Source organism: Athalia rosae, chromosome 6, assembly GCF_917208135.1.
Source record: "Athalia rosae chromosome 6, iyAthRosa1.1, whole genome shotgun sequence".
Classification (NCBI taxonomy): Eukaryota; Metazoa; Arthropoda; class Insecta; order Hymenoptera; family Athaliidae; genus Athalia; species Athalia rosae.
Window position 1 is genome coordinate 10355661 of NC_064031.1, and position 21682 is coordinate 10377342.

Sequence of the window (21682 nt, forward strand, 5' to 3'; positions counted from 1 at the left end):
GCGCCCAACGATCCTATACTTCACCGGCATTGAAGTCTCCGCTGCTGTACACGAGCGACATCGGTCGTCCCTGCGAATGGCGCGGGCGGCGTCGCTGCGGCGAAAAAAAACCTTCTAAAAAAATCTCCGTAGCTTTTCTCGTTACCGAGATCGCGCACGGTATACGTTTCAATCATATTTATTGGTCCGCTACCGCGCGTAGTGAACTTTTACGGATTCGCTATTCGAACGTTAAATAATATATATATATAGTGGAATAAATTAGCGGCGGTGCAGCAATTACGGTGTGTAATTATTAAAGGGGAGGCGTGAAAAGTCGAGAGCGTTCGTTTCGCGCCGGATTCGTTCCGTCTACGAAACCTGAGCTGTTTACGATCTCGAGTAGGGAGCGCGTACGTGGGCGGAACTAAACGTATAACTCAACAAAACCCCCCGATACCGCACCGCGCGGTATCGCCGACTTCGAGGATTCCCCTCGAAAGTACGAACCGGGTGAGAGAGAGAGAGAGAGTCGACGGATTCGTTAGCGCGGAAACTCACCTGCGCCGTTGTTAACGGGGGACTCGAATTTCGAGCCCCGATCGTCGTCGCGAGTCGACGGCTCGGAAATTCGCTCAGCGGTCGACGCGCCACGGCCCTCGGTAGAATTTTCATCGCTGTCCGAAATCCCGTTGCTGGAAGAAAATTGACGAAATTTTTAACGTCACGGGGTTTTTCTTGATCGGTAGCTTCTAATCGCGTATACGTGTATATGTAATAAGTCTACTCACGCGTTCACGAATTCCAACGAGTTGGTTTCCTCCTCTTCGCCGATCGTTGCCAAATTGCTTTGCCAGTAGTAGCTGTCACCGTCGCTTTCGTCGGTGGAATCCTCGTCGTCCTGCGGCGGCTCCGACTCTCCCACGATTCCGTCAACTTCGGAGTCCTTGACGTCATCGTCCCCATTCCTGTCCAACGATCGATAACTCTTCTCATCGCTTTCCGTGTCACGCTTAGAATCTGTGCTTCCGAAATCTTTGTCTTCTGCTTCCTTTTCCTCTAGTTTGCCGCGAATTTTTCCATCCCTCGTTTCCGAACTCACTGGATCGCCTCCTTCTTTCGTTTCCTCGATATTTTCGTCGGATATATTTTGGTTCCCTGAGACACCCCGCTCCCCGTGGTCCTCGGTGATCGAAGACGGACTCGCGATTGCCGGGTTTCCCGATGGGACGATTCGCAGCTGATCCGGACTAGATTTCGCCGATCTTTCGAGCAGGGCTTTGGCCTTCTTCATTTCGATAATTTCGAGCATTTTATTCGTCGCTTCACCCGCGTTCCGCGTACAACCGGATATCTGGAGATTCTTCTCGTTGTTTCTCTGAACGTTGATCCTCTCCCTCGCGCCAGGGCTGAGGCTGGAAGCCTCGATATCGTCCTTGACGTCGATTTCAAGGACACCGGAGTGGACCTCGTCGGAAGTAATCGATCTCACGTTATTCTCCCTTTCCGTCTTACCCCTGTCAACTTCCGGCGAAACCGATTCGTCCTCCTTCGTTTTCACCTCGTCCTCGTCATTTTTAACGAGCGACGCGGCGACCTCCCTTCTGGGGACGGTGGTCGGTGGCGGGGGCGGTGGCGGAGGTCGTTTTCGCTTGGACTTAAGGTCCTTCCTGGGCATGGGTTTCGGGGGAAGGGCGGGTGCCGCGGCATCCCCCGCATTCTCTACGGCCGAAGGCTCCTTCGGCTCCCTCGTCCCGACAATAGCCTCCTGGTTGACGCTGATCCTGTTGACGTGATTCCTCGCTGGCAGAGGCGGACCCTCCTCCGATCCTTTGACGATTTTTTTCTCCTCCCTCGGTCCCTCCTTCCCGTAGACCCGATCCTCCGTACCGACCTGATCGACGTTCCCGTTCACGCAGTCCACTATCAGTGCGTCGTCTTTTATCGGTCTGAAATGTGTGGTGGAATCAGCTGCCAGATCGGTGTAAGCGAGTCCCGGTCTCGTCTCGTGACCGTAACTGAGCGGCGCGTCCTGGAAACTCAGGGGCGGTTGGAGGGTGATCGTTTCCTCGATAAGAACCGTATTGGGCGCCACCACCGCGGTGACTCTTTCGACGAGACCGTTGCCGTCGCCCAGGGCTTCTACGAAGGTAACAGCTTCGGAGTTCGCCAGTCTGTTCAAGAGATAATCGGTGGTCGGGGGATTGGAGCCGAACTCTCTTTCCAGCTGATCGAAGGGCGCGAGGAGTCTGACGAGGTCGATGTTCTCCACGGCAGCGATCTCCACCGGAGGATCCCTGGAGGTCTGGGAGTTCTGATGGTGCTGGTGTTCGGAGGTTGTCGAAGTGGCCGAGATCGTGGAAATCGTGGAGAAACGATCCGACGAAAATCTGTCGATAACCGTCGACATCGAGCTACCCGTGTCGTCGGACGTGCTGCCGTGGGTGCTGCAGCCGTCGTGAGATCTCGCGTCGGTGTAAATCGAGGCTTCCGGCAGCTCCTGCGAAAGGGAGGGATCGGTGATGATAAATTAGATTCAAATTTTATTCGGGACTGCAGAACGAACCTTCCTTCGTTCGAATGGTAAACACCCCGGGGGCTGATATCGAGCGCCGGAAGTCGACCGGTTCGATAAATCGGGGCCGAAAATTATATTCGAATAATCGTCCCGCTCGCAGACCGGAAGTAGAGAAATCGGGCTAATTGTAGTTGATTTATAGAGCGAAGGTGATACAGCGGTCAGATTTTGTCGATTAGTGTTAAAATTCCACGAATTTATTCGATGGCGAGAGATAACGATTTCACCAATCGTGAGTATGGATGGGGTACGTTATTATAAGGTGTGCAGTTACAGTGTCGTAAAATTTGAATTCGAAAGAAACGTTGTCCGATATTTATTCAATAGCTATCCAGAAGATATTGAGCCTGCTTGAGTCGGTATTTTGCATGAGAATTATGAGAAAGGATGCAGATTATTTTAAATAGATATGCAGAATTATAACGAACGGAAGCAAGAACGTTGAATTTCTCAAAACAATTTTGTAAAGCGTTAATTTTTTAATTTTCCCATAGATCAAGTTCGAAAGACCCGCGAGGCATCCGTGGGGTCAGTGAATACAACTACTTTCGAGACGTCGGAAACTGGGACGTTGGGGACGTTCATTCATTAAGCGATTATCGGCTATTAAATTATTCATTAATTCAGCAATTGGTCAATCGCACCGAAATCCCATGATATAGTATATTCACCTGTCTAGATTTGTTCAAATCGGGCGATTGCAGGCTCCCCGTTGCGCCCGAATTATTTTTCGGACTCGAATGTTTCGAGTTATTTTTACTACCCGGTGACGAGGACGAGGTGCAACTTTCGTACGGTGTAGATTTGCTCGACGAAGAGGAGGAAGAAGTAGAAGAAGAAGAAGGCGAAGTTTCCTTGGGAGCGTTGACCTGATTCCTGACGGGGGACTCCGGAAGGGAGGAGGAGGACGTCGATTTCGGGCTGTCCCATGGCTTCCTGACGGGACCGGGGTTCGCGTCTCCGTCGGCGGGTCCCCGAGGTTGTCGCAATTTCCTAGGCGGCACGGGCGGCGGAGCGGACGGCAGTTCCGGCGGAACCTTGCTGCGTTTTTCGGGCGAATTTGATTTCCGCTCGGCGCTCACAACTTCCGGTCTCAACGCACCTCGGTATCGGACCAGAAGCTTTATGACGAGTTGCGATTCCTTCAAACGTCTGACGCAGTCCAAACGGGTCATCTGGGTTACGGGGACTCCGTCGATGCTCAGCACCTGCGAGACGAATCATCATTTTTTTTTCGTTTTTTCTAAGCAACAATTTCTGTGATTAGCGTTCTCGCGTGTTTTCTCTAATTTTTTTTTTTTTTCTTTTTCGAACAGATGCAGCGCACGATCGCGGGCACAACGATCGCTACCAATCGAGCGTAATTTCATTTTCTCTGCCTCGAGCGTTAACCGGCCGAAAATTAATCGTACGCGATATGTACCATTTTATTCCACACATATGTATAGAGGTATGTTTATACACGGCTAGGGTAAACGTACAATCGCGTGGTTCGCTCGAAAGTTTTCATTCGGCAAAATCGTTATTACAATTTAAAATCAACGACCGAGACGCTCGCTACGGATACACAATCGCACGAACGTCGTCGCGCGTGTGTACTCGTACGAGAATGTAATAAATATCGTGTACGGATCATCAATCTCCGACGAGGGACGCCAGTCCGCGCGTATCATCGGTTGTATTATAACTTTACGCGTACGCGTACAAGTATAATCTGTGAAAGCGGCAGCTGCGGGCATATGGGATTCCGGATGAAAAAGCAATCATCATCGAATTCGACTTGCGTTCGTTCACCTAGTTTCGCGTTTCAATTCACCCATACAGTGCGCGGGGCGCGAATCCTACGGGTAAGAGGTATACGCACACGAGCTGTATCGAACGTCTTACGCGGACTTATAACGATCGTCGGCGGCTCTTTTTATCCCGTTAATTCTTCTTTTTTTTTTTTTTACCCATCGGAGCGCGGGGAATCTAACCCGTTCTCATAATCTCGCCTCTCTCGTCCCATTAGCCGAGTTCTCGCCGAGCAACTCCGTGTGTCACAACGACCTCATCCGCGTGCCGTTCGCATTGCGCGACGAAACTAATAAGAAATAATAGACGATTATACGGGCATGTAAATGGGATCCGCGGTCACCGGGTGATGCGGACGAGCCAAATTCGTAAAAAAGTGAGAGGGTACACGCCCGGTTGTAGGATGACGCTCGTCGCTCACCTCGTCTCCCTCGCCCAGGGTCCCCCACGAGCAAATCGCACGACTAGCCGGACTCTCGGAGGCGCAACTTTGCACGAACAATTTTCGAACTTTTTCCGTCGTCTTGTTACCGCCTTCGAATTTCAATCCAAAGCCGAGCCGTTCGCCGGGCAGTCTGAACACGTCGACTTCTTCTTCGGGGTGTCCGTCACCCCCGTTCGATTCGTCCCTCCGATCCCCTTGATCTAAGTCGCCGGATCCTTTGTCGGATTTCGCCTCGTCGTCCGGACGCTTCTTCACCTCGTCGACGAGCTTCTCCGTTACCGTTCCGTTACCGATCGATAACACTGTTACGAAATTATCCAATTCCGAATTCGAACTGCCCACGCTCACCACGGTCACGAACTCCTCCTGCGTGTTCTTGAGGACTTCCATTTTTGGTGACCCTGTTGATATTCCGTTTCTCTCTTTTTTTCGTTTTTTCGAATATTCTTCCGAATTATCGTTCGTCGGTTTCTTTTTTTTTTTCCTCGATTTTTTTTCCGTTCGGATCCGTTCAGGCCCGTTCCTCTCGCGATCTTAGGATCGGACGTTCATTCATCTCGAGTTCACCGCGGGTTCACCGTTTGCCGGAGGTAAGGTATGCGGGCAGCCCCACCCTGAAAACATAAACGTGCAACATATTCATATACATATATATATAGACGTGTTACAATATTATCTAACAAGTGCGCGTGTATAAACAGCTGTAAATATAACGTGTCTCTCTATACCAGTTTAAAACGGGAAAAATAAATCTCCGGCTAGCTTATATACCTACAGCGCGCATAATTTTCATATCGATTATCGCCGAACTTCCACCTGTTCAGGATATGCAAATATCGCAAGTTTTCTCATTACGCGAATTCGTCATTTATTTAACCAGCCAGCTAATAAGCCGATGACTACGTCATCGCGTAGAACCGCTCGTATACGTAAGCAATATAAACGTCGCCTTAGCCTGTAATATATTCATAGATATATCGAATGTATTCTTCAACTAAACCAGCCGGTGTACGAATAACAATGATCATTCGCCGTGGATATGCGTAAAAAATTTTCTATTCTTACTTTCCTACCCTCGATCAAATTTTTCCGCGACACGCGTAAAATAATATTATTACGTGTACAGAGCTATAACGCAGCCGCATTGAAACTCAAAAGAGCGGAGAAAGCGCGCGCGCGCGCTTATTCGGTTTCACGGAGTCACCGAGAGTCTATCATCGGGGAGAAAAGTATACTTGGCTAACAAGCGAATATTCCCTCATATCGGTATACTGTAATATCGAGTGAACGTGTACAACCGTACACACTGATCAACTGGGGATGTGGTATCGTCCGATTGATGTACAATATCTGCGGCATCGCAAAGTTCGACCTCCGACCTGTACTCCCAAGAATGTAGGAAATAGAAAGTAGAATACAGCGAATTGATCCCCAGCTGCAAGTTTCTTGGGGTTTCTTAGTGTCAAGGGCGACCCCCCCCCCCCCCCCCCTCCCCTCTCGACTCGTTCTCTCTCCCCCCGTCTCGTATGGAACATATATATGTATATATATATATATATAAACAAGGATTATTTTACATCCACTTTCATGTATACACATATGTATACAGCGTAGTGCATATATCACGTTCATTTCCTAATCCAGCTCGGTGCAACACGCCTACGTAAAAGTTTTTACAAAATAATTCAACTTCATTTGAAGTTAATTTATTTTACCTGTATGTATAAAATTACATAACATGATATCGTTCGCAATTGTTATCATTGTTGTTATTGTTAGAAAACGCTTCATTCCGCGGGGTGTGACGTTCCAATGGAATTTCATATCGCTCGGGCATAACAATAACAGTTCTAATAATAACAATCGCAACGATGGTCCATTTCGATGGATCTTTTTATTTTCACACCGCGTTATTGTTTCTTCTTCTTGTTAGACGCCTCGAACTCCGTGTACGTAGATATAGAGGGTAAGTAACGAACGAGTCCCCCGCAGCCTCCCGTATTCGGTAGAGATGGTCCACGAGCCCGTAATCGAAGTGTGGTACCAACCGCGTACACACGCACGTATACAAGTATGGAGAAAAGAAGAGAGGCGGTCGCGTACTCAAGAAGTAAGAAGTAACGGTCACCATTGCCGGCGGTGTTGCGTCCGGGCGCATTCCTCACCCATCCACTGGATCCCAACGTCCTCTTCTTCTCCCTTCGTCTTCTTCTTATTTGTCTCATTTTCTTTTCCTCTCTTCGTTTCGCTCTCACGATGTACCGCGGTACCGCGGCTTCGCCTCGTTGTCGTGATATTTGGACCGGTGGACGCGTGAATCGATAAAATGTTGAAGAAAATAAAATGAAAATTGAAAAAAAAGAAATGACGGAAAGAAAGAGGGAAGATCGTCGCGCGATCTAGATTATCGACTCGGTGATTTCAACGCGTGTGAACACATAGGCTCCTCGTATATCAATATATAGCGTTAGATCGATACAGGGAATCCCGAGTGTACGTTTTACGGTAAAATGTCCATACAATCCGCATGACGACTGATCGTACACTATACGTATACACGTATAGTATGAGACGAATTTTACATACATGTACATATATTTGAAACCTGTTTTCATAATCAGAACCGAATTGGTGTTTACCCGGGTACGTACGTACGTATATGCACGCATATACCGCGTACAATTTATTCAGCGTACGCGTATCGTCGGATATCGAAAATTATACGCGACTTGAGTCGATGAGAACGAAGAATACGTATGTACGTACATACGTATCGAACCTACCTACGTACTCTGTACTCTGGTACATTTAAATAAAATCTACGACATGAGATGTGTAATTGTATATAACGTGAAATTATATCTGCAGCAGTTACAATTACCGGAGGCTGTACAAAATTCGATTAGGACACTCCCTTTCTCATGTGGCTCCGGGCTATTACTGGAGAGTAGGCGACTCGAGTATAACAATAATAATAATAATAACAATAACAATAACAACGATACTAATAGTAATAACACCCGTGTCAAAAAGACGAAAGTCAAATCTCACCCAACGTAATTATAAAGCTCTTTATTTTTCGCCCATCTCGCGTCTAAGTATATGTACCCATAAACATAGATACATACATCAAAAATGGATATATGCATAACATATACGCGATTGGGAAAACTTAACTTCCGGATTCAAGCTTGTAATAAAAGAGAAAAGAATAAAAAAAAAAAAAGGAAAAGAGTACAGTAAAAATTATCGAAGGAAAGAAATCATCCCTTGACGGACACAAGGACAAGGCGGATCCGGAATGGTTTGATTTCTTCACGTTATTCCATGGAATGTTTTACGATCTTTGATTCTTCTCGTCGGTTTAATTGTACGACGGATCATTTCCCGCGGATTTTCCGAAAACGAAAAGCAAAAAATAAACCCAAAAAAATAAAGCAGCGGTAAAGAATATCACCGCAAGTGACGACGGCCGCATTGGATATGGGCGACTATAGTTTGATCGAAAAAAAAAAAACTTCCGGTGTTTAAGTCAGCTTTTGTATGGTTTTTTTTTTTTTCTTTTTTTTTTTCTTTTTTCAAACTAACGAGTAACGAGCGTTGTGTCCTCTCGACAATGGAAAACGTTACGCAAATATAGTAGAAAGAGTGAACGGTACGTCACACCTGAGGGGTCTTGACAAACGTTACATATCTACTAGCCTGCCGATGGTGCATCTGCACCGTTCCTATGTACCGCGAAAGAATGTAGATACGTAGGTACGTACCTACGTCCCTAAATAAACATGAATTAACGATTTAATTATAGTCATAGAATTATATGCCGTTCTGTTTATACATATACGAAATGAATCGTGTTTGAAATTTTAATGATTCGCTTTTTATAAAATATCAATCTATGAATAAACGTATGATACGTGTACATACGTATAGAACGAATACGTGTAGAGAAGAAGAAATTCTAGACGTACAGACGTATATACATATACAGCGAGAGAAAATCTTTTCTTCTCAAGTGCACCGACGACGACGACGACGACGACGGCGTCATCATCATTATCATGAGCGGCAGGAGGAAGACGATCGAACGTAGCGCGATGACCGATGGAAAAATCTGAAATGCCATCAACTTTCAAAGCCGAGTTCTCTCCGAGTCTCTTTATAAAGTATATACACATGTATATAAGATACGTGAGGGGCACCTATGGGCACGGGTTGTCCGTCCGTCCCTCCGTGTCTCCTCAGGACTGCCACCGGCCGTTGCTATATAAAACTGGTTTTGCATGGAATTTTCTAAAAATTCATGGAAATCCACGAGCGTGCCGAGTGCGTATACCTATGTACCTCCCTAACTACGAGACAATATCGTTTCGAACCGACTTCCCACGATACGCGAATCGAATGATAATGGAACACGTGAGAAAAATAAAAAAATAAAAAAAAACGCCAATCGATCTACGATCAATAAAAATAATCATCAAGATCGATTCTCTCAAGTTTTTCTCAACGCCGTTGCGTAACGCTGCACAGGTACGTACTCACGTACGTATGTAACGCGTAAAACGTACGGTAATCTATACCTATGATACCGTATCGAGTGCAATTAATTTTGCAATATAATCACCGGAGAAAGTTTCCGCGCATCTTCTTCGCGTTATGTGTAACGATATGTGTGCATTTGCATATGTGTTTCTTTTTTTTTTTTTTTTTTTTCTCTTCATTTTTCTTTTCCACTGTTCGGTTTCGCCCTAACCGTGATCTGGGATATAATAATTGCGCGACGCGAACGGCGATTACGATGTCATCTCGCCGTAAATTTTACGGTTCTTACGCGAATACAACCGGTGAGAGACCTTGTTACAGGTGTGCGTCGTACGGCATGTCAGGTTTAACGCTATAGATATAGGAATATGTAAGCAGAGTATTTATACGGCATGTTCGAATCTAGGCCGCCTCTTTCCACGCATCTTTTATCCACAGAGACGGGCATTCGAAATATGTAGGTCTTAAGAGTTTACCGTATAGACAGGGGGGGCGGCGGGGGGCGGGAAGGCAAGTCGTACCGCGATATCTTACTATCGGACAATTTCTTGACGGTTATGAAAAATCAATCGATCGTCGAAGTGGTGAACAGATGAATATCAACGCACTCCAATTACTCAAATTTACAACACTCGATTAGCTCTTACCTTAAACGATATTATCCTGCGTCAGTAGCATTTTACGTCGTAAAATAAAATCACTGCACTTTTGAGTCGAGCTGATTTTTTTTTTTCTTCTTCGTTTTCAATCGACGGAAAAACTGACGCGTTACTACTATAGTAGCTCCGTAATTTTCGACATCGTTTTCAAAACCTTACAAAAATTCAACGAATTTCTATACCGCATTGTCGCGGTCCGCGAACTTCATCCGTGCGAAATAATAGGATATTTAAAATAATTTATGTTCGGGCACACGTACGGAACTTGATTCAACCGGCGAAAGGTTATCGCGATCAACGGACGACAGATGCGGGCGTGTAAAAAAGAAAAAAAAAAAAAAACAAAGAAATTTCTATCTCTTTTCCTTTTTTTCAAAAAACCAGACGAATCATCCCGCCTCGATGGATCGGTCTCGGTGATTTATACATCGCATCCAGTTCTCGTTCGTTAAGCGAGACGTGTTTTTTTTAATCCCTTAATACCGCGGTTGCGTCAATTACAGTTAAGGGAAGGTGAGAAAATAGACGAATAATGATCGAGTGAAAACTTTTACCGCGCGCACCAACGGTTGTTCGAACACCGCGTGAGAAAATAACGAACGAATGACAGACGTGTCCCTTTTCGTAGCGATTGAAATTGTCCAGTTCAAATAGGCATAACGTCGAACACGTTAGCTACATTATGATGAGGTAAAAATTCGAGTTTCACGTGCATTCTGAGCAACGCGCCACGGATAACTGGGAAGTTGCCTTTCTATCGGGACGCTGGCCACCAGCAGTCCGAGAGGATTTCAACTCCCCACACGCTTTGCCGTGTGTCGGGTTGCTCCGGAAAAGGCGCGGGGATAAGATGCCGAGGATATATCGTCGTCGTCGTCGTCGTCGTCGTTCTCGCTTCCCACATCTTCTAATTTCCGATACACATATACCGTCATCGAAAATCACGACGAACCGCTGCGAAGAGTTTCGTTATTCCGTTCAGCTTTCAAACGGCATCGCGTCGTTATCTTCGTTGCAACGTTTCGCGCGAAGTTGGGACTTGGGACTCGCGTCGGTCGGGCGCTCGGGGCGTCCAGTTAACGGTAAAATATTCAAGTGTACATAAAATCTGGGTTGTCGGATCATCCGTACGGATGGGGGAGGTCGTTTCAACTTCACTTGTGGTTTTTCAACAATGCAGGTGCGTCGCCTTATCGGGGCCATTCCCACATGATCGTTAACCGAGCATTGTTGAATATACCCGCGTTGAACCGCGATCTTTACGTAAGACTTACGCCACGCTAGTGTGTATTCGTACACACGTATAATATCCGAGTTAAACGTTGCAAGAACGAGGGTATTTATCCGCCGGTAAATATTGCAACGAACGTGCACGGCACGCGACCACAAAGCGAACATCCCTTTTTCAATATTTACGCAATAATCCGTGCGCTGTTACATTCGCGTATCCGCGAACGATTTGTTTTCGAAATTAATCGAAAGTCGTTGACATTATTTTTTTTTCGCCTCTCGTTACTTTTCGAATACGACGAATGATCGTATACGTGTGAAATGGGAAAATGGAAACCCTTGGGGGCACCCACGACTAACGACTGTAGTCGGGTTTATAACTTTCGCGAAAGCGAATTTTTCGCTACAATCACACGGGAGAAAGAGATGCTGGGGAAGAAGACATCGAGTGTACGTATACTGCTGAGAATAATTTCATCATTATATTGGCCTGAAAAGAGGCCAGGATTACAAGTACGCCTCTTAGGCGACACGTTATACGAACGTACCTCTTCTCCCTGCAACATCTGCACGTATACGACGGGCGATAATATAATAATTTTATTGTTCACTTTTCAGAAACAATTTTACCGATTACCGAATTCAATTCGAATAATAAAATATGAACACCTCGAAAATAAAAAAAAAAGAAGAAAATCATTCGTTCAAGAATTACAGGAATATGTATTAGGTACGCGCACGCATTCGTAAAAGATGTTGGGAGGCTATGGGTGCTGAGATGATTGTAAAACAGGTGGTAACGGTAAACGGATTCGTTCGGTGTCTGCGTACATATCGAGTACCGCAGATTCAAGAGCGTATATTTATTCACGTACACCTACAAAAGAGGCGGCAAAGAATTGCTTTGGAAAGGTTTACCGGAGAGGAGGACGCGAGCGTCACCGGTGTTTATCAGGTGGTTGTATTTTTTTTTAGAGATCGCATCGGAATTCGAAGGGGGTTAAGAAAAAAAAAAAAAGAGAGATTTGAACGCGCGGGGGGGGGATCGCGTGACCGGTGGTATTTAAAGAATGGGAAAAACAGAAGTAGGAAATGTTTTTACGCGCGGTTAATGCGGTCGGGTAAATAAAATTGAAAGAATGAAAGAAAAGAGGAACAAGTGTCGGACTGTCACACCTGATTCGTAACGAGAAAAGGGAAAGGAACGCGTAAGGAGAATAGAATTTGACTAGATTAAAACACGTCACCTTGTCCCAGTGCACTTTTAAGCGTTCCCGAAGTCCGCCTAGTGCGACAACCGTAGGCCGATTGATAGGACGCGATCCGCGTCGTCTCAACAATTCAACCACTATTTATTTATTATCGTGACTAGGAAGGAATTAGATTCAACGGACATTCATTCATTCGTTGTTTAATTGAGCACTCGGATTTCCGAATTCCCTCAATAAAAAATCGAGAACAAAAGAAAGAAAAAAAAATATACTCAAAATACAAATCATTAGTATTCCATTGTAGCTTTTTATTAAAAATTATTATTTCATGATCAAAAGATTGTTATTGTAATTGTTATTTCGTATTCTCCTCATCCTTTACCTCGTCCTCTCTATTTTTTTTTTTTTTTTTTCATTTTTTTGCTTCTAATTTTTCATATACAGCGTATATAGCGCATTATTATTTGTTAGGTATTATCAATTATACTATATAGTATAGAGCCATCGTGATTATCGAAAATTCCTGAATCGACGGTCGAAAATTTAATCCAATCATATATTTTTTATACAGTTGAGAAATAGCACAGATAAAGATCAATCATCGTCAGGGCGAATTGCCTGTTCACCGTTTCATAGACGTTATAATTGATTATCAATTAATTAATTAATTAATTATTTGTACAGGGACGAATATTAACATATCTGAATTCCGAGACAATGATGTACGAATTCGAAATGCTCGTTGAATTTGGGTATCTTTTCATTCAATGCTTTTTTTTTTGGGCGTATTTTACGCTTCCTGTTCCTTTCACTGTTCTCTGGATCGGCGCAGGGCGAAGCCGATAACGATGCCCTTGTAAGGGTGCATCTGTAGCTCGCGACATTCTAAATAACGCGATTTAGATGATAGGAAATCAGGACTCTCACGTTTGTTATATTATAGAATTTTCTAGCGACTTATAAATCCAGAGTAATGTAACACCTAAGATAGTAATATAATATAGTATATAGTATAATATGATCGTAACAGTAGCACAAGGAGATTCGCGAGTCGATCGAATTACCCTTCCCCCAATTGTCGTGATATACAATTTATTAGGTAACCACAACATTGAAAAATCTTTTCAACGCATCATGATTATAGCTATGCATGATTCAGTTGAACTGATTTTATGCCGGGTTAATTAGTTTCGGCCAGATAAAATCTAACGAATCGCCAAAGCTCGTGTGATTTTAGCTTTCGGAACATTCAAATTGACGCAAATGCAAGCTCGTAACTCCTTTCATGCAATGCGAATAATTTAAATTGCACCTTCTGTACCAGCGAAGTGAAATTTTCACCACTTATTGCGCGCGAGATGGGCGATTACAATGATTAATATACTTTCAAAGACGTCATTTTACAGTCGCATCTCAATTCATCTCCACCGCGTATTTCATTTCCCCTCAGATTACAAAAGTATTTTATTGTTTCGTTTTGTTTGTTTCATTAAAATTCATCGATTCAGCTACTTTGAACTTCCTTGATTGCTTTTCATTTTGCCTGGATAAAATTTGAATAAACTACGAAATATTTGTACTAGCAATATTTAAGTTACGTTTAAAGTAAAATTAAATGGAAAGCATAATGTTCGATAATAATATTTCATAATATTCGATGATAAAATGTGCAAAGATTTCAATTAATCATTCCTAATTTTCTTAAACCCTTTAATTCAGAACTGGCACAGGTTGTTTAATTTCTTACAATTTCAGTTCAACATTTTCCTTCTTTTCCTTCTTCTTTTTAAAATTTTTTATTCCTTTACAAGCACAGCACCGTTTTGGAACGATACTCGATAGCGCCAATCGACGATTATTTGCAGTCCAATATTAGAAATGGAATGAAATTTAACAATCCCGACATAAAATTATTAGATTTAAATAGAATAGGACTGAATTTTACCACCAACTACGTACGAATCCTACGGTGGAAATATTTCTTCTACAGATAAATGATATCACGCGCGTAAACTCCATAAAATATATTCTAATAACATTATTCCCTAATCTTCATTCTCTCAATCTTATTCTCCGATTTTTTTTTGCGTTTTTCTTTCACGATTTTTCCTAAAGAAATATAATGTGGGTACCATGTATTTATACGCGTATGTGATACATTTTCATCCTATGCCGGAGTAATACATTATAAAAATTTTTTTGCTGTAATTTGCACCTTCCAATTGTTCGCACAAGTATTCGGCCTCGTCCCTTACTCTGTGATTTTGGTTTTGAATTGCACTAATTGTAAGACCTGGGTCGAAACAAATCAAGATTCTGCAATCGCTAAAAATCAGGCTCGGTTTGACTCTTCTGGCAATTATTGTTTCAGTCTTTCAGAAAATTTGTAGTAATAATAACGTTTCTATTTCCAATATAGACTATTCCTACCTTTCCAATTCCTAAATAATCTCTCGTTCTTCGACCTACGATTGCCTATAATTTTCTAATAGATTATCGCACAACAATCCCTCATCTCTGAATACAAGTCGAATTATTAAAAAAACGCCAAATCAGTTCAGTCCTAAGCGGCTTTGGAATAAATACTAACTTCAACTTCCTCAGAAATTTCGAATTTCAACGAATCTCGAATAAAACCTACATCCGAATTCTCTTGGACCGGAATAACTACGTTATCACTTAATTCCATGGCCTAACGGAGAAAAAAAAAACTTATTCATTTTTTCTTTCTGTTTTCTTTCCGTTAATCGTATGATATAAAGCAAGAAAAGTGCAATTTGCAAGAAGCTATTCTACAATGAACCACGTGAGCCCGACCTCAGATATTCAATATTTCCAACCTACGTACACTAGATGAAATAAAGTTTCGTTCACCTCGTCCGTTCGAACCATTGATTGATTAATTGTTCCAATAATTATAAATTAACTCATCGGTAAATTATAATTAAATTCATAAAATCTTACACACTAACACACTGATATTGTACAATTACCGCACGCGCCGATGCAATAATTAAAATAAAACCAAAAAATAAAATAAGCTATTCCTAATACATGTGTACGAGCGAGGATCAACATGTTTTATAAAACCTTAGCCCAGTTGTAACATATAATTATTTTTTTTTTTTTTCATTTTCTGTTTTTCCGTTTTCCTTCTGTTATGACCATTTGTTTTCATGATTATCAATATTATTATTATTATGCCTATCTAATAAAAAATGTGGTATTAAATATAATTATTGATAATATTGTAAAGTAGGACCGTGGATATCAAAGAATTGTAGGCCTCTAAACCTTCGGGAGGATCGAAGGTATTCAGGAATATCTTCAGTGTTGCTTTCCAGAAGAGAGGGGCAATGACAAAATCTTCAAATGTTGTGCAGGAGAAACGATCTTCGTATAATGGTGGACAAAAAAAGATCTTCGTGTAGTTGCCATATCTTCAATGTGGAACCAAATACCGCTGTGAACACGAACGTCAACGAGAAACCAAAGTAATGGCTCGAATAAAATAACCATCCTATGACTTACGTATGCAGCGATACGACCCGCTTACATACGTTCATACTATGTACAAAAAATATCCGTTCAATACTCACAATCTCACCTTTTATAAAATTAAGTTTCGACCGCGATACGGCTGGGCAGCATACAAAAGATATGAATATTGACGAACAGTTAATTAGAAATGCAACGTAAGAGCACAAGAAAAGTCCAAAATAAATTCGCACAAAAAAAAAAAAAAATAAAGAAAAAAGAAAATGACTTGTTTGATCTTGACAGATGAGAGGTAGATTATTTATACAAGACTATTGTTGCAAGTGTTATCGAAACTAGTTTACTACTATTAAAAATTAATTCAGCTAATACTAAACAAGCGAAGAAACTAAAATAACTATCCATCGTTATTTTGAAGTTCGATGAACCGAAAAAGCACAAGAAATTTTTTAAACTACTTATTATTATCCACACACTTCGTCGGACTATTAAAAATCAATTGAAAGCAATCACCAAAAAAAATAATAATATTAATAATTAAAAAAGGAATAACACCAAAAAAAAAATAAATAAATAAAATACTGTTTGATACCGGAAACTGATTTTCTTTTAGTCACAAAACTTAAAGCATCGTCATCGGTCTCGCATACGTAATATCCATTACAAATACAAGCGTTCATAAATTCAGACGACATATTAGAACCACGAAAATTCAATTGATTCCCGACGATCGAGGTACGAAGTGTGTTCTTCGGGTATATTCTTCTAACCGAGAGAGCTAAATAATTTATGCTTTTAAACGTTGTTAGTAAAATTATAACTATTATGATTTTATTATTAGATATTATCCTCGACGCTTTAGCCATCAGTTATCGATGTGATTTAATTTGTTTATCAATTATTATTCTTTTTTGTTTTAAATTAATTCACCATTATTCATGTAACTTATCATTATTATTATTATTATTGTTATTATCGTTATTACTATTTATTATCATTATCATTATTCTTGATATTGTTAACAAATTATATTTAATTGTTGTTATGTTTTGTTGCTGTAGTTAATGATTATCATTTTAACTATTTGATCCTGATACTGTTGATCCTGTCCAGTTCCCGTAGCCTTTGAAAGTTTTCAGCCTTGACAGTAAATGCAATGGCTATTATTGTATAATTAGGATGGACGTTTCGTAACTTCTTGAAAAAAAAATAAAATAAAGGATTTTCACATGAATATCCATGTCTGACAATATCGTAGGTAGGTTTAAAAATGCGACATTGTCATTCGATCGGCAGCATCGGCCACAATTCCAAATCTTATGTAAACGCAGTAGGCAGCAGTGAAATAAAAGCAACGTATTCGTATTTACATTGCATCAAGATGAACACAAACAATATTACCCATGAATTAAAGTAAGTGCTTTTGCAAGGATCAGGATGTAATCTTAAATTCCTAGCGTGACCACGACACGATCACCGATTATTATATTTACTGTAGTATAAATGTGTAGTATAGTAACACGTAGAAGATTTTCAAGTCTCATTTTGACTATCAGACAATCTGTACATTATAAGTTCATCCACTAATTTTAGTGTATTTTTAATCATAATATGTATAATATTATAATATGTAAAGCGTTACAAATAAAATAGGTACTTTCTATTAGGTCACTGGTACTTTATCGTTATCAATTATTGTTATTACTATTCGTTTTTATACTATAATTACTATGTATACTAGATACTAGAGACTATCAATTACAGACTACAACTAGTTATTATTATTAATATTATTATTAGAATTATTAGAATTATTATCATTATAATTTTTTATGATTATTATTAATTATTGTTATTATTAATTATTAATAATATTATTATTATTATTAATATTATTCCGTAAGCGGGTATGTTGCGAAGTGAACGAAAAAGTTGAAAAAAAAAAAAAATTAAAAAAAAAACAAAAAAAAATTAAAAATGACCTGCGCACGTGAGAATAAAACATGGAACTTCTACCAACATTGTTCTGTGTATCGTTAACTTACTGGGAGATTATGATTATGGGATCATTCGGGGGAATAGCTAATCAGTCTTGTATTTGAGGCTCATTATATATGTATGTCTAGTTTCGGCTGTATTGCGTCGCTTTTTCTTTCTTTTTTTTTAAACTTCTTTATATTATAGGTGTGTATACGAGTTGGACTGTTTGAAACGTAGTGGGTGTTTCTCTTTTACAATTAGCAGTTCAAAAATAATATTATTTACTAGTCTAGAATTCAATTCGAAAAGTTTTGAACTCTAGGAAGTTTCAGCACTAGATTGGGAAAGAAAAAAAATAAATAAAAAAAAAAAACCATCGACCGGCAAGAGTTGAAAAATACCTACCCTATTTCGAACACCCTCGTATACATATACAATAGTCACTTACATACATCACGTGTATTCATGTTACATGTATGTGAGTCGTATTTTCGTCATTCGGAATTTGTCGTTCAGCTTTCCTATCAATTTATTTTACATTTATATATATGTATATATGTGTGTATTACATGTGCATAAACATATATATACACACATTCATATTTTAGGTGTTCCTTACGGTTTTTGTGTTTAGATTTTTTCCGTGTTATAGATACCATTATTTGCCATTGAATAGAACTTGTCTCGTGGTTACCCAGACTCGCATTTAATTTCACATGATTTCATTAAGTTTTGTATTCTGATTTCTCGAAATCCGATTTTTTCTACATTCTTTGCAGTATCATTCAACATTTGCTATAATACTAATCATTATTTTCCTTTCTCTCCATATCTCATTACCGACGTCAATCTTGGCTCTCATTGAACTATGACAGTCTCCACTCTCTCGTCTGTTCGACATTACACAACAGGATGGTTCAGAAAAGTTTAATCTAATTAACACAACTTTGTCTACAGTTTGAAAATTACTTCCTGTCAATTCTAATCTCGCTCATGATCGTCAATATTGTCTACACCTGCCTCTACATGCGTGATACAACGCATTACGTTCAGTTTTAGATAAAATTATTCGCTCTCTCTCTCATCTCTGTGAAATACAACGACTTTGATCAGTGAAATTATAGTAGTTAATATCATAAATTAAGTTAAGTAATAAATAGAATCTTTGATATCTCATTAGTTTTTCTATTATCTATTTTCGAACAAGTAACTTTCAAACCGTTAATAAAATTGCCATCATTCAATATTCCATTCAATATTTAATACACCTATCGTCATAGAGTCGAACATCAGACGTAGGAGAAAATATTTCAAAAAAGCCGAATAGTATCGCATGAAGCTTCCCTAATCGAAGAGTTTAGAAGACATTATCTGAATCCCATGAAAAAAAATATTGAATTTAAAAAAAAAAAAATGAAAATTCAGCCTAGTGAGGGGAAGTTTCATAAATTTCGAATGAACAACCTTAAACCTGAAAGTTGAATTTTGATATTACGGTACCACATGAGATCATGTTGGGTTAGCGAAAGAATTAATTTCGACAGCTATACGACTGAATTGATATTTGCATGTGTTATGTAATAGAAGAGAAAAAAAAAAATACGTAACTTATTCTGAACAACCCTGAAAATATGTTTGTATACTTTTGTCAACGTACTAACAATTACTATTAAACTCTAAACTATTGTATCCTGATGTGTATAATAACAACGTATCTAGTGACGATCAAGTTTTTTGTAACAAATCATTTCGCGACTAGCCGCGGTGTAGTCTTTCGTCTCTCGTATCCCGTCTATTATAGCAGGTAATTACTCCATCCGTCAATTATGTCAGATATCTTTTATTACTCATTATTTGGACTTGATCGCCAAGATTTATTTTTTCTCCTCTTCTGTTTCATCAATTATTCACCTACAGATGCGACTAACCAACCGATGCCGTTGACATCTAATTGTAAGTCAACGAAATAACAGCAAATCTTCATGGATTCGAACATTAGAGGATAAACTAGAACCGAGGAAAGAAAAAAAGAAAAAAAATCTATAGCAATAAACGACTACGCCACGAATGACTCGTCATAAACGGAATCCTCGCAAGTTTCTCTCGCACTCTTTATTTTTCATCTTATCTGTCACACGCCTTCTCTCGCATTCTTCTTCTCTCCCTGATTATTTTTTCGAGACAGTTCCTATTTCATTTATCGTCAAACTGCTAGTATTCCCAAAGGACGCTGAATTAAACGGTGAACATCCGAGGGTCCTAGCCATAACTTCAACCGTTTTACTTTTTTACTAATCAAAAAGGCATGCACGCAATAAAAACTTATTTGATCGCGTAAGTTTTCCTAAAAAAAAAAAACGGAAAAAAAAGAACTTACATATGTTTCTACGCCACGTGTAATTGTCGAACGATCTCAATATACGCAATCTTACCATATAATATAATGTAATGTAATTTTATTCATTTTATTTTATTATTACGCGAACGAGTTTACAATCAATTTAATTTATTACACTAAAATTATTAGATACATATTTTTTTTCTCCCCCCCCCCCCCCTAACTTTTTCCTAATCTCTTATTATATTATTGAATAATTTAGATTATATTTGGATATAGCTTATTATTAATTGAGAAAAAAACTACATGTAAACAAATCAATTTTAATCATTATTTATTTTTTTTTTCGTTTTATTTTTTGTTTACTTTTTACCTTGCGCAAAGAGATCGCTCGAAATCACGCGGAGTTCAACATTTATCGTCATAGTCGCCACATAGCGTCGCACTCGAGTTTCATTCGTTTCTCTAGAGTGCTAGTAATTGTTAGTGGATTTTTTGTATTTTGTTATCCTGAGATATCCTGCATCTACGCGCGTGTAACCGTGGCTGTAAGGTAACAAAACACGCGCGATTATTAATCAGTAAATAGTGTATTGAACGGTTCCGTAAAAAGGAAGAAAAAAATAACGTACGATATTTTTATTGAAAACTGCGTTTTTGCGTAAAAAACTATAAAACTAAACCAGCCAAGGAACGCGTACCGCGATCTTCTAACATTGTGTAGTCTTACCGCTAATATAACCGTTGTTTAAGGTCTCTGGTTTACTCTTATAATCAACTTTGGACTTGTTTCCACCTATTTCATTAATATTTTTATCCTCTACATCGTCGATTGACGGGAACTCGATACGACGTATATTAGAGTCCTTTATCTGGTCACCGGAAGTGCTAAGAACAACTTCAGGGATTTTATTTTCATAGTCGGGATCTTCAGTTTTAATAGTGGAAAATCTAGGAGTCTCCAAAAAATTTTTCCTAGCAATGCTGCCGGGGCTAAGTGTTTTTCCTATAGAACCATCGCTCAGGTTACCTCGTGAATTGTTTTTCTTTTCAACAAACGGTGAATTTTTAACAGACTTTAAACTTTCCTCAGCAAAGGGTAGATCCAACGTATCCCGACTGGATCTTAACGACTCCATAGAAGCTCCCTCGAAGTCCTCAAAGTCAGCCTTCAGTGGAACTTTGGACGAATTAAACTCATGGAAATTTGGAGATACCTTGGAGTTCTCGTTACGCGTCGTTGCTCCATATATTGGATTTGAACTAATCTTAATTGAGTTTGGTCCAGCTGGCTCAAAGCTTGCAAAATCTCCAAAATCTTGTCTCAGCGGGGACTCCTCGCTCCCTTCACCCTCCCCGTCGACGTCATCCTCCCGCAAATCGTGCAGCGTTGCCATCTCCATGTCCCTGATAAGTAGCATTTATTTC

The 21682-nt window shown here is 40.2% G+C and overlaps 1 protein-coding gene across 7 annotated transcripts in view; it reads right to left on the reverse strand.

Moving 5' to 3' along the window:
* Positions 1-5294: 5294 nt before the first annotated feature.
* Positions 5295-21682, reverse strand: part of LOC105688867 (insulin-like receptor) — a 52619-nt gene continuing 36231 nt past the window's right edge. For all 7 annotated transcript variants that reach the window (XM_048657261.1, XM_048657264.1, XM_048657262.1 and 4 more), the window contains exons 12-13: positions 9986-21661; positions 5295-5410 (exon numbers count right to left, since the gene is read on the reverse strand). In XM_048657261.1, coding sequence (XP_048513218.1) covers positions 20965-21661 — 697 coding nt within the window. In that variant the 3' untranslated portion in view covers positions 5295-5410; positions 9986-20964. The remainder of the gene's footprint in view (positions 5411-9985; positions 21662-21682) is intronic.